General features: G+C 35.9%; 1 protein-coding gene across 3 annotated transcripts in view; it reads right to left on the reverse strand.

The window, feature by feature from the left end:
• Positions 1 to 2,646: 2,646 nt before the first annotated feature.
• The window catches only part of LOC106523660 (cGMP-inhibited 3',5'-cyclic phosphodiesterase A), a 110,688-nt gene continuing 99,074 nt past the window's right edge, over positions 2,647 to 14,260 (reverse strand). For 2 of the 3 annotated variants that reach the window (XM_014017168.1, XM_014017167.1), the window contains exons 8-14: positions 10,375 to 10,486; positions 10,041 to 10,154; positions 9,312 to 9,511; positions 8,752 to 8,955; positions 7,836 to 7,997; positions 7,146 to 7,401; positions 2,647 to 6,005 (exon numbers count right to left, since the gene is read on the reverse strand). In XM_014017168.1, the coding sequence (XP_013872622.1) occupies positions 5,698 to 6,005; positions 7,146 to 7,401; positions 7,836 to 7,997; positions 8,752 to 8,955; positions 9,312 to 9,511; positions 10,041 to 10,154; positions 10,375 to 10,486 (1,356 nt within the window). In that variant the 3' untranslated portion in view covers positions 2,647 to 5,697. Of the gene's footprint in view, positions 6,006 to 6,819; positions 7,402 to 7,835; positions 7,998 to 8,751; positions 8,956 to 9,311; positions 9,512 to 10,040; positions 10,155 to 10,374; positions 10,487 to 14,260 lie in introns of those variants that run through there. The other variant, XM_014017169.1, reaches the window with a different exon arrangement.

Below are 14,260 nucleotides of genomic sequence, written 5' to 3' on the forward strand. Positions count from 1 at the left end.
AAACATTTGTAATAGCTGCATCTTGTCAAAATATAATTAATAAATACATTACCTCCCATGCACACTGATGTGTGTTTAAATTTAGAGTGAATATTGTTACCAAAGTACTTCAATAAAGCTTACTTTTAAAGACAAATTGCATAAAACTGATCTTAAACCTCTGAATGATCTGATAAAAAAATGTTTTACCTTTAATATAATAGGTGATTTTGGCATGTTAAACCCTTTTCAGATTTTAATGCAAGATTCATTGAAAATGTAAAAAGGTAAAGACAAATTAATAAATAAAAAAGCACCACCACACGGAAACCACAGAAAGTGTAATTTTGTAATTCAATGTATTCACATTACAACATCCACATAGTTCAGTTTGTGACATTGTCTATGATCTTCAAATATATTCACTGTATAATACATAATACCAATATAGGCACTTCCAGTAAGTCCGGCAATATTGAAGCTACAGTATAGTGTCTAAATTACAAAATGGTAAAAATAAATAATGTATATCTAAAAGAGTTTTTGTAGTTTTAAAATTTCTTTTTTTCTGTACAGCATATATTGTACAAAATGGAGCATCAACCTGCAAGAGTTTAATTTACTTTCACAAATACTGTGAGTTTAGACATATAAGTACATATGTGGTCATGTGAAAGTGAGAGGAAAGCAATTCATAGTTTAATCACATGTCAGCTATATAAAAATACTCATCTCATTTTGTTTACATAGTTGTAAAGCTTGTTTGGTTCCCATGGTTACAATTATCTTACATAATGTGAACAAAGCATGATGATCAAATGACTGAAGATGTAAAATAAACACTCTATAAAATGAATATAATGTGTCATGTCAAATGCAAAAGCCTATTAAAACAGAAGCATGTGGGGCAAAATCCATACATTGTTCACTCAAAAACAGTATGATCAAAAAGAAATCAACACTGTGGACAGGAAATCAATACTTTTATACATGGGTGATGTTTATGGAGGACCAAACCTATCATTATTGGAAATAAATGTATAAATATATAACTGGCGTATTAAAATAAATTATAGGGTCAAAAAGAAGTTTGACAAATAAATTATTGTGCCATTAAATCAATTACATCAATTATTTAGATATAAATGTGTATTTACATTTTAATTTTGAAGGATTATATTTTCTCTATGTGCTTTATCGCATATTTTTTGTTTATGTTTATTCATTACAAGTACATTTGTTGTAATTTGACTTTTCCAAGCCATTATTTTCTTCTTTCACATTTATCACCAATCACATATATTTAAAACATGCTTTTTCACCTAATAATATTTTATTTCTCAAATTATTTTATCGTTCTTTTTTTTCTTAAACACTGATATATTTTCTTCTATTATATACCTTTGTTGTATATTTTTACCAAACACATTTCCCTGAGCCCATTTATTTTCATCTCTTTTTTTTACATTTCTTGCTGGCTGTATTGTCTTTTCCAGCTCCACATGCAGCAGGGAATGTAAAAACAGAGGAGGCGGTCTTAAGAAAAGCCTATTGGCCGAGGTCTAGTTTAAATTAGACCTCGGCCAATAGGCGAGAAGCTGGGGCGGTGACGCTTTTCTTAAGACCGCCTCCTCTGTTTTTACATTCCCTGCTGCATGTGGAGCTGGAAAAGACAATACAGCCAGCAAGAAATGTAAAAAAAAGAGATGAAAATAAATGGGCTCAGGGAAATGTGTTTGGTAAAAATATACAACAAAGGTATATAATAGAAGAAAATATATCAGTGTTTAAGGAAAAAAAGAACGATAAAATAATTTGAGAAATAAAATATTATTAGGTGAAAAAGCATGTTTTAAATATATGTGATTGGTGATAAATGTGAAAGAAGAAAATAATGGCTTGGAAAAGTCAAATTACAACAAATGTACTTGTAATGAATAAATATAAACAAAAAATATGCGATAAAGCACATAGAGAAAATATAATCCTTCAAAATTAAAATGTAAATACACATTTATATCTAAATAATTGATGTAATTGATTTAATGGCACAATAATTTATTTGTCAAACTTCTTTTTGACCCTATAATTTATTTTAATACGCCAGTTATATATTTATACATTTATTTCCAATAATGATAGGTTTGGTCCTCCATAGATGTTACACAGCAAATGTTTGGCTACTTTTTGCAGGGAGGCTGGTAAGTATGCAGATCAGAGAGGAAGCACTAGAAGCAGTAAGCTATAGGACCTCAGGAGGATAATTCAGCTGAGCATGTGCAATGGAATGATGAAAAACTCATCGACCTTCATTAATTTACTATCCCTGTTATGAGTCATATTAAAGGAACTACTGAAAGATGAAAAACATATTCATAAACAGCAACAAATATTATGTCTTTCTCAAAGTCATACAAAATAAAATAAAATAAACTTGTGATGTGTGCAGCCTGGAAGTTTAACCGATGTTGGAGGAGTTCTGTGGAAACATTATGAGCAATTAACATCTTACCTGTGATAGATAACTTTTTTTATAACCTCAGCTTGGAGAAATGTAGTTTATTTTGACTGAACTGATATACAAACAATTAGTCTGAGCAAGTAAAAAAAAGAGGGAAAACTCCAATCTAAACAGTTTAGTTCCAAAAAAAAAGTTCATGCAAACACTAATTTTTAAACAGTTTCATTGTTGTCAGTTTTGCATTACATGGCTAATCTTGTGTTAGACATTACATACATATAATATTGTGGCTAAAAGTTCCCTAGGTTGCACAAGGTAAGCTTTAGCTGTAGCTGAAATCAAACTGATGACAATGGAATAATCTGTAAAATAGGATTATTGTGTGAAATACCATTTACCATATTTATTCATGCATAATGTGCTTTAAGCATAATGTGATCCCCATTTTCTGAGCTTAAAAAGCTTAAAGAATCTAATCTTTGTGTATAATGTTACCCCTAATTTCATACAGACTTCAGGATTTTTCAGCCTTTGCTGTGTACCCTCTGACAAGGAAACAGGTTATTTTGGGGACGCACAGCTGTGGGTGTGTTTGTAGCTGCAGAGCAAAGGCTGCAGAGGAGCAGTGCGGGCTTCATGTCCCTGAAAACGATACGGTCCGACAGCAGAACCTGATTGTTAAATTAGTAAGATGTGCACCTTCGAAGAGCTGCTCGTCTGGTCCTATTGAGCACACGATTGTCCGTGTTTTCTTTCCATCACTGCGCTGTGGTTAACAGGAAAAACAAAAACAGTTTTTCCTTCTCTGACTCTGGCGTAAAAAAAATACTCCTGTGCATAATATGATTCCCCAACTTCATGAATGTTCTTTGGTGTTACATTTTTTGCGACATACGCACATAAATAGGGTAATTCCAAGATTAGAGTTGTTTTAAGAAGTCAATAATCCAATTCGGTTTTAGCCTCTCTCAGACTGTTCGATCATCAAACAGGTTAGTAAAAACTATTCAAAAGAGTGGGGTCAAAAAATGATCTACAACAGGTAAGATAGTATTTGTCAACATCTTTTCCACAGAATCCACCTTTAAAAACTAAACCTTTTTTAAATGTTGGTGTTGCACTGAATTCTTTTCTAATAATTTAAGCTTTTATTGTCAATCGGGAATGTAATGATGGTTACAGATCACTTAGATGTAACAGATAAAAAATGCTTGTTCCCAGTAAGACACAAAGGGTGACGCAAATGCTAAATGTTTCAGTGAATTCAAAAATATTCCGATTTAACAGAAGGTTTATGGTAAACGTGTGTAATTTCAGACTAATCAGTGGGTCAGGCATATATCCAGCTTGTGAGTGGCCCCTTCCTTGTCAGGGCTGCTGCAAAGAGGCTGAAAACCACCCACGGCTGTTGTTAATGTACAGCCTGCAAGAATAACAGAACACACTGTGTTCCTCTAGCTCTGTCATATCTTCTGCCTACACAAACTTATGCAACAATATTCTTTGTAACACCAAACATGATTTCATTGTGTATGCTGCATGCATATTGATAAAAAAAAACAAAAAACTTCCTTCCTTCTTTCTGAAGATTCATTAAAGTAAATTATACCAGGTTTTTGCAGAAATAGATACCCGTGTATAGGAATATTATAGACGGAAATGCAACTGGGACAGAGTTTCTGGATCACTGCTTGCTATGAAAAAGAGAGCTAACATTTTTTTCATAGCTTATCATAAGGTTAAATGTATTATTCAATCAGTTTGTATGATTTTACTTTTATCAGCTGTTTCATCTCAAACAATCCTGAATCCATCAACCGTCAGCCTTGACTCATAAACAAGCAGGTCAGTACATTTTTGACATGGATAAACTACCCCTCATTTTGTTTAAAGGTGGAGGTCTTTTTACAATCAGTGCCGGCCCTAGCAAATTTGGTGCCCTAGGCAAAATTTTAAGCTATGCAATTTTCTAAATCTCACTGCCAATTTGCATAAATTCACATACCAAGTTAAATAGTTTTGTCTTTAATATCGTTTTTCTTTTTTATCTTTGGAAATCAGACAGCCCTGGACACAATAGTCACATTATGAGTTCTTGTTAAAAAATTAATGACAGAAATCTTACTTCTCAGATACATTTAATATCTCTGAGTCATACATTGCTGAACCCAAATGTTTTTCTATTAATCAGAAAATAGCCTTTGGGTAAAATCAGGTATTTATTTCTTTTTTTTTATTCAGTGGTTTTTAATTTTTGGCTCTGTACTGGAATATTGGTTTATAGTGCCATCTAACATGTAAATATATGATTATTTATTGAGTTTGTGTCCTGAAGAAGATGTGTATGTGAGCACATGTAGTTGAAACCAAAACAAATGCACAAACATTCAGACTGTAAAACTGAGAGAAGCCTCTGGGCTGTGCATGCCACTAAAATGACTCCACTTAGTGGGACTAACGGGATTTAATTACTTCATTTGAGAAGAAAATGACAAATAAAATGTGCGTAAAAATAGATTTGTATGCTAAAGCTTACAAAAAAGGAACATTTTTTTAATAAGATGGATTAAAGATCGTTCCTCATTAGATTCACTCCCTTTCTAACACACCTGTAAAAAACATATTGTAGCACAGTTTAGACCTGAAAAAGGCTAAAATTTGAACACAAGCACAAGCAATGGTGATATTTTATATATAATCGCATTCAGGAAACAAGTATGTATAAACTGGCAGCAGATTTCTACAGTCTTGTGTTTAAACATCGGGTTGAAAGGTGTGCAACTGCATTTCTTCTACTTCTGACAGTAGCAAATCAGTCCATAAACCCTTTATTGCAATATGAAAAGGCCTGGTAAAGTGTTTAGTGAAACAGCATAACCAGATTACATATGTAAAGCACAAAATTTCCCACCCTGTTTTTAATCTTCGGTGTAGGCACGCAGTTCCCCCAAACGTCTACAGTTGTTGCTTTCTTTTCAGCTGCTCCGTTCTTCAGGAAGCAAACTTTGGACAAAAGTTTTGGCAATTGTTTCATGCCAAGTGCCCTACCTGATGCAACCTGGGATTACAAGACTGCCAAACTGAACATGGAGCTACCGCAGCCTTTTCCCAAACCCCAAACATCTACAGTGTTGTGTCTAAGTAATGTGCTGGCAGAAAGAGGATTTAGTTGAAAAAAAAAAAAAAAGAACAAACCAAATACTTCTTTACATCTTTTTCCTGACTGATGCCATGTCTCTTCTTGGGAGCGAGAACGTTCATTGTGGGTCCCTGTCCTCCAGCTCCACTGGAAGTTTACAGTTGTCCCTTTGCGACCAGCCTGGTTCCTCGATCTCCTCCTCAGGCTGCTCTCCTTCTACCTGCTCTTCTCTGCTGCCCAGTTCCTCCTCTTCCTCGTCGATAGCCAGAATCGGTTCTGCTACATTGTTTAAATGGACAGACTCTGCTCCTTGGTCCGTACTCTGAGACTCCTCTTCTATCACCTTCTTCCACATCTCATGGTTCTCCAGCAGGTGCTGGGTGATCTGACAAAACACTTTTCTCCTTTTCTTGGGTGCTGCTTTCTCTGAAAGGACATTAAAACCTGGATTTAAAATGTTTTAAGTGCTCCAAAAGTTTTTTTTTTAACTACTGCAATTGGCTTTTTGAAAAATAATTAATCCATTTAGTTTTTTATAAAATTACTGAAAAAAAGTCTAAATGAATAAATCCTGTTTTCTCATTCAGCTAAATGGTGTAAAAAACATAACAACAACAACAATAACACAGTACCTTTTATTTCAGATTCCTGTTAAAGATATCGTTATCACCTGCTACCATTAAAGATGAGCAATCATGTAATTGCCAGAGTCTATGTTTGTTTGTCAGTCAGCAAAATAACTAAAGGGCTGAATGGATTTTAGGGAAACTCTCATAAAATAATTAATGGGTTTACACCCGATTAACTTCTGGGGTAGCACCATTCAAGATGGCCGTCACAGCTAAACAATTTTAGCAGACACAAAAGTTAGGCTAAAATTTTGTGTGGTAGTAGCTGAGAGTCATCCACAACACATCCTCTAACAAACAACATACTTAAACAAACTCTAGTTTTAAAACTTTGTCATACAAGGAGGAAGACAATGTGCATTTCCTTCAAAGATTTTTAGTTTTAAATTTAGTTTTTCTGAATGTGATTTTAATGTGCAACACCTACAAATTACTAAAAAAACAAAGGCCATTTAATCATTAAAATAATAGTAATAATAATAATGATAATAATAATAATAATAATAATAATAATAATAATAATAATAGTAGTAATAATAATAATAATAATAACAGTAGTAGTAGTAGTAGTAGTAGTAGTAGTAGTAGTAGTAGTAGTAGTAGTAGTAGCAGTAGTAGTAGTAGTAGTAGTACTGAATTCCAGATAAAAATAGTAAAAAGACAAAATGACACAGTCAGGCAGAAATATTGCAGTACATAAAAGTTGTCTCCTTGATTTACAATCGTTTTTAAACAAAACTGAATAAGATAGTTTTTCCTCCTTAGTTTCCTTTAAATATTTTATTTATATACAGTATATTGTCTGTATGTTAAATTATATAAATTCAGAAACCATTTTAGAGGACTGCCCAGTGAAATGAAACCCTGACAACTTCCTTCTCTGCTCATTTCCAGTTTATGCCTCTGCTGCAGTTTCCTGTTAGACTATGATGCTTACGTGATGCTTCAGAGCAGGTGGACGCATCATCGTCATCATCATCATCACCTGCCTCCTCAATCTCCCCAGTGTCGGGCTCTTCTTCCTCTGGCTCGGGCTCTACCCACCGTCCAGGCATGAGGCAGGCCGAGTCGTAGGAGTTACAGAGCGGTCCAACGATGTGTGTAATGAATGATTCCTGAAGTTTGGCCAGCTGCGGTGCCGCTCGATCCATAAAGGGGCTGACAGGAAGCCCCAGGCTGGACTCCTCATCACCCTACACACAGCATGAGGCATTAATGTCAAACTGCTAGAGGTGAAAAAAAATCAAAAAATGATTTACAAAACATGGATTTAAATCATTTAAAAATACACGAGACTGGCATTTAGAGGGAAAAAAAACGATTCATTCTGTTTTATGTTTGAGATGTACTGATATTTCTAATAGACTGGGGAAACAATAATTCGAATCAAAAAGCATTCTGTCAATTTTCTAAATATTTATCTAAGATTTATTTCATACATAATTATAAAATAACTATCAAATAAAAATACTATTATTTGCTGTGTATATACTAGTTTGTTTAAAACTGCAAAATAGGCCTTTATACTTTCAGCCTTTAGCCATGCACACATCACAGAACACTGACTGATTCTCTGGTAAACAAGTACAAATGAGACTCTTGTTGCCATCAGAAACAGTTTCCGCACCTGTTCGTAGAACTCATTGACAATACCCTCTGTCCACTGCAGATGGAGATCCTTGTGTTTCAGAGGCCCATTGATGTCAGCCAGTTTTATGCACATCTGGCACACCAGCAACCTGTCATTCTCATTAGACCAGTCAATCCCTGTTGATGGACCATCGCCCACCTGTAGGAACATGAGTGGACACAATGTAAAAATGTCTAAATATCAGAAATAGATTCAGTGGCATGGATTTTCTGCTCAAAAGTTGTGTATCTGTGCTAATGAAAGAGTTCAAATTAAATCCTCATTTCTAGGCATGCTTAATGAGATTCAGATAGGAAATGCACAGGAAGTGTCAGAGTTGAAAGCCTAATGGCTCTTCACAGAAAGATAATTTGCTTCCAGGAAGAAGTGTGAGAAGCATTGCTGTTACTTTCTGCTGCCAGCGTCAGTGGGCTCAGAGCACAGAAATCGCTCTACCTCACAACTCACACTCAAGACGGAAAACATCTCAAAACTCCTCCACTTAAGGCCAACATTTGGTCTGCACTTAATTTACATCTTGGAATACAGCAGGGTTCTTTGTGTTTTGGACTCAGTCTGAACATTTTTCTCTTGTCCGTACAAACAGAACTGTTCCTAGAAAACCCCAGGACAATTTATTTCGGCAAAGCTTTCCTTAAGTGTTTCAAAGGCTCAGGTATGATGAAAGAACTTCTGCAACCAACACATGTCTTGAAGACTGAATAATAGCTCAGCATTTGTGCACTTTTTATAATAACAAAGCAAACTGGAGTACTGTAAATACATTTCTGTAAGTATACTGAAGACACACTCGGACCATTTTTTTTCCAGACTGTACAGATTTCCAAAACGTAAACATCACAGCTCTTCTCTTTCCAAAGTAAAATGTTTATCAGTTTCATTGTCAGAATACCTTGGCGTTGAACTCAGCCAGGAAGTCAAAGTGCTTCTTTAGGTCAGTGGCCAGTATGGCCTCAATAACCAGGAAACGGAAACGTTTGAACTCCACGTGGTCCAGGTTGACGAGGAAGTTGTAGTCTGGGTGGGACATGAAGAGGTTCCAGGCCGAGGCAGCGTGGTGATTTTCCAGAACTGAGCGATCGTTGTAGAGCACTGCCTGCAGAGAAACCCAAGTAAACTGCCTGAGCACGCGCCTTTAAATGAATTCACAAATCATTTAGTTACAGTTGTAAGGGTGTGCTACACTTTAATTCCACTAAATTTGTCACAAAAACAAAGAGGAAGACATAAAACAGTCTCAAATCAAGCTTTAAAGTTTAAGGATAATGAGATGGAGGTGTCCAGTGGTGGGAAATTTATCAGCTCTACCTGCACAGCTGGTTTCAAAATAAGTATCTAGATGTTTAATCTATTTACACAGAAACCCTGGTGCAACGATGAACCAATGGGATAAACTCCTCAATTTAATTTGAATCAGAGACGGTCATCTCTTTTGTTGCACAACTGAAGTACCTGAGGGGCACTGGTGGCCACAAGGAATGCGTTCGTCCTTCCTGGATGATCGTAGTCATGCATTGCCGCAGCCACGTAAAGTGCCATGAGCTCTAGAGCAGGTATGAGGCCCGACAGGCAGCCGTATCCATCTTCTGACACAGTGTAGGTCTTTGAAACCAGGAAGCCCATGTGACTGTGCGTTATTCCACTGTCAGAGTCTGACCGCAGGGGGAGAAGAGAAAGATGGGAGGTTTAGAAGCAGGGTGGCAGGAACTACACACCTCTCTCTCACACACACTGGACTTTTATGGACTAGTGCTGCACTCAAGAGCACAAACATGCTTGAATGTTTAAATCCACTTATAAGTGGATCAAAGGGATGAGCCCGGTAAGGCATACAAATAAGGTTAAGGGAATATGGGAGAGGGGAACTCTAATTTGCCAGCAATTTCATGCTGTTCTAGACTTCAAAAAAGTGGTTTGTACGAAAATGTAAGTGCCCAAAAGCATAGAGAAGATAAGAAAAACTGGTGTTAGGGAAATAACAGTCATTCCTGCAGGTTAGATGATGAGATGGCTCACAGTGAGGCTGAGGACAGATTTAAAAATCAGCAAAACACTACTTATAGTAAGTCTTTAATGCTATAAATTACTTTAAAAAACTTGAATTTTCTCTTTATGCAGCAGCTTAAATTCACAATGACATCTTTAAAAGAATTACTAAGCACTGGTGGATGGGGACTATACCTGAGTCACTAGCAGAACCATGATCTGTAATGAGGCTGGGCAAACCAGGCACGGGTTGTGTGGTGAGGTACCAGACTGCATGAAACACATCTGTGGCATGGACCCTGTTGTGATCTGGGTCAGAAGAGAAAAAGAGATCTCTCAGGGCAGAAACATCTCCACCAGGATGCGCTGTTGAGCTGCATATGATCCTTTCACTAAATCAAAGCCAGTGTTTTTTTAGGTGATTAAAACTGGAAGGTGTGCATGTTTCTACCTAGTGGCTGCTTTTATTCCCACAGAGAGCAGTACACTGATAAACAACAACAACAACAAAAAGCACAATATTACTCACATGGTATGTCTCTGTAGCCATTCTCAAGGGCATGGAAGTAATTCATGAATTCTTTAACAGGGATCTTGAAGGTCTCAAACAGGCCTGTGTCTTCAAACAGCCTGTAAGATACCTATAATAAAATTACAAAAAACAAAATATCAGTCTGTGAAGATCAGCAGACTTTACTAAAAATAAAAACTTAACAAAAATGAGTCCAATACCAAATAAATACCAAATTATTATCACCTAACACCAAAAGGCTAAGGTTGACAGTAGTGATGTTGAATTTTATATCACTTAGTGCATATTTACAACTTACAGAGCCCGCGAGGGGACATGGGAGATATTTATTTCTTTTGCATTCCCTCGCAAAAGTTGTTTATCACTGTTGTGCTTGTCGGTTTATTAACAAATTCACATGCTCATTAGCGAGTTAGCCTACTGTTTTAATTCAGCTTCAGAATGAATATATCACACAGCAATGCATGGAAGTTTGTCATATGCTGATATTTTAGCACACAGCCACGCAACATCAATGTTCATTTCACGAACTTGTGGCGACACATCCTGTTTTGGTAACCGGATATTTCAAAATAAAAGTCTGGGTTTAATTCAGTTCAAGTACAAAACAAACATTTGCGAGGTAATGCAAAAGTATTGCGAGGTAAAGCAAAGCTATTGTGAGGTAACACAAAAGTATTGTGAGGTAACGCAATAGTATTGTGTGGGAATGCAAAAGAAAAAAAGTCCCCCATGGTCTAGCGTGGGCTCCGTAACAACTGACTAACTTTGGGAACCTAATTCAAAATGGTCGCCAAAGCCAACTGACCTGAAAAACACAAAAACTGCATTTTTACTGATGTTCAGTGGTGTACAGTACCAAAGTACATTTACATTGTTAAGTAAAGTTTTCAAGGATCTGTAATTGTACCAGGTATTTTTTTTTGTAATGTTTACTTTTATTCTGTTATGTAAGGGTCACCTTGAGTGAAGAAACAATATTTACTGCCTCGAAGCAGGCCTCGGACAGGCCTGATGAGAGGACAGGTACTCTGTCACAAACTGAACTCTATTTAGGCCATGACATGTCATTCTAACCGTGGAAGAGAACCCCTCAGTTCTCTTAATCAGAAAATGGACAGAACCATCTCTTCTGTTCGTGATTCATTTGTTTTATTAACTAAGAATGTTTATGCATTTGTTAAATCATGATAATGCCTGTCACAGGAAAAGTGGAACCACTTATTTTCTCTTATCATGCCTTAGAGATTTATAATGGTATAAAAAATCACAGGGAATCTGATTACAAAGTTTTCATTGTGTTTTTATGTAAATCACTGTTTTTATTTTACTGTGAACACAGTAATATAATTGTGGATTTTTGAGAAAATCTTTCATTTATTTGGACTGACAGAATGGTTCAAAGCTGATTATAAAACAGAAATGTTACTTAATCATCATAAATGTTTTGCAGTGATTTCTCTTAGAGTCTATCAGAAGAAAGCTGAAAAGAGGTTATCATATCATGTTGTTGAACAACCACAGAATTTTAACCTTGGGCTGACGCTGGCTGGCAAATCTTTATCTTACTTTCTCTGACTCATCTCTAAGCCTGAAGGCGAACCAAAGTTAGTCCATTTCTTTTACTAACCCGGACGGCTTTGAGCRACACACTCTTCTTCCTGATTTCAACCTAGGAAGACAGCTGGGATTCTCTCCGGAGAAACCTCATCTTTGGCTCAAAGTCTGATCCTATGAGCTAATTAGGGAAGATTTCACAGCCAGGAACCCGGCACGCCTGCCGGTGGTTCCAAATCGAGGCGTCAAGCCTCTAAAAGTGTTTTTAACTCCCGAGGGGAGATTTTATTTTGGAAAGAGGAACTGGATACGGCTTGAACTTTTTATGGCTTGGACTGAAACAGACGAAAGTTACCTGGAAAAACACCTGTTCGCCAATGACCGGTAAGCGAGCCGACATCAGTTCCCTGACTGATCGGAGACGAGCCAGCTCCTACCCCAAGGGTGCCTTAAGAAGACATCATCAGGTAAAAGCTGATGTGTTCGGAGTGATGTGTCATGTGGAACCTGAGCTTAGAAAAGACGTGCAGTTCCGGTTGACCTACACTTTGATAAAAGTAAAAGTCGTAGTAACATACTAATCTTACTTTCCTCCATTCCTTGTTCTTAATTTCCCAAAACTTAAGCTAAAAGTGCCAGTAAATTTGTATGGTTGTTAACATCAGAACTGGCGTTTTTACTGTTCTACATAAGTAATCTGAGTTGATGTGAATTGAAATTCGGACGCAGGTTTTATCTCATTTAACTCTGACGCATGTAATTGGAATGACCACAATCAAGTGTAACTTATGATCTGTTCAATTTGTGTAAATAAATGATTGCATAGTCTTTTATGAATCAACTTGAACTCGTGTGAACATTCACTTATTGTGTCACTTTTCACTTYGCACAGTCAAGATATTAACAAGTAATGAGAAATACCTTGRTRAAAGTTTCCTCATAACCTTGTGTATGAGAGATGTGGGAAAAGCTTAATTCACCTTAAGCTCACTCTTACAGTAACATTAAAAAGATTAAAACATATACTTTTACTTTAAATTAACACCTCGTTACACTCATACAAATTTTAATATGACCAGAGCTCATCATGACAGGAGTTGTTTATGCACTCTAAAATATGGTTTTAAATTTACTTAACTGAGTTATGTCAACTGGTTCCACTAAAACAAGTTGAGTAAATGTAAAACAATTTACACATTTTCTTTAAAATATGTGTAAATTGCTCATTTTACTCAACCTGATTTAGTAAGACAAGTTGACATAACTTGGTTAAGATAATTCAACACTTTATGTTTTAGAGTGTGTGGAAAATACTTTTTTATTTATTGATTATTGTGAGCAGTTGTATGACTTTTACTTAAGTACTTTTCTCATTGGTGAAATTTGTTTTTACCTAAGTCATTTCCTGTTAAGATATTTTTACTTTTACTTTTTTCCAAGCACTTTATACAGCTCTGCTAATGTTAACCTAAAGTTTGGTGTGGTAGTAGCTTAAACTGATGAAGACATAATCCAAGTCATAACAGATCATTGTTTTTAAGTTTTGCCATTAACTATTTGGTGTCTACTCTGTTGTTAAACATGTCACAAATGGATGAATTTTAGTGAAACTTTTTAAAAAATAATTGACTATATCTCTACATCTGAATAACTTTTGAAGCCAACATACAGTAATTCAGGATGGGTGCCAAAGGTGACTGACATTAGAAAACAACAACGACAATTATTCAAATCATTTTACAGACATTGGGATGAATATTGTTGAGACATTCCCAACCCATACTCAGAGTGATATGTAATAATGTTGCCTGTCACTGCACATAATATTTATTTTTAGGTTTGATCAAAACAACTGTGACATTTTTCCACATGACATGATATTATTCTAAAACTCTGAGCAAGGATGTGATTGGAGAGTTGGGTTCTCTGAAGAATTACTAGGTTTTTATTTCTTTATTGCAAAACCTGCTTATAAATGAATAATAATAATACTATACAGCGGGTAAAATAAGTATTAAATACGTCAACATTTTTCTCAGTAAAAATATTATTAGAGGTGCTAATGACATAAAATTTTCACCAGTTGTCGGCAACAACCCAAGTTATTCATACTGTAGATACAAAGAAACCAAACCATAAATGTCCAGAAATGAAGTTATTTGTAATAATGTGGAATGGCAAAGGGAACAAGTATTGAACACACTTACTGGAATTTATCTAATACTTTGTACAAAAGCCTTTGTTGTCAATGACAGCTTCAAGACGCCTCCTGAATGGAGAAACTAGCGGCATGCATTGCTCAGGTGTGATTTTGGCCCATTCTTCC

The sequence above is a fragment of the Austrofundulus limnaeus genome, unplaced genomic scaffold (genome assembly GCF_001266775.1).
Source record: "Austrofundulus limnaeus strain Quisiro unplaced genomic scaffold, Austrofundulus_limnaeus-1.0 Scaffold162, whole genome shotgun sequence".
Lineage (NCBI taxonomy): Eukaryota > Metazoa > Chordata > Actinopteri > Cyprinodontiformes > Rivulidae > Austrofundulus > Austrofundulus limnaeus.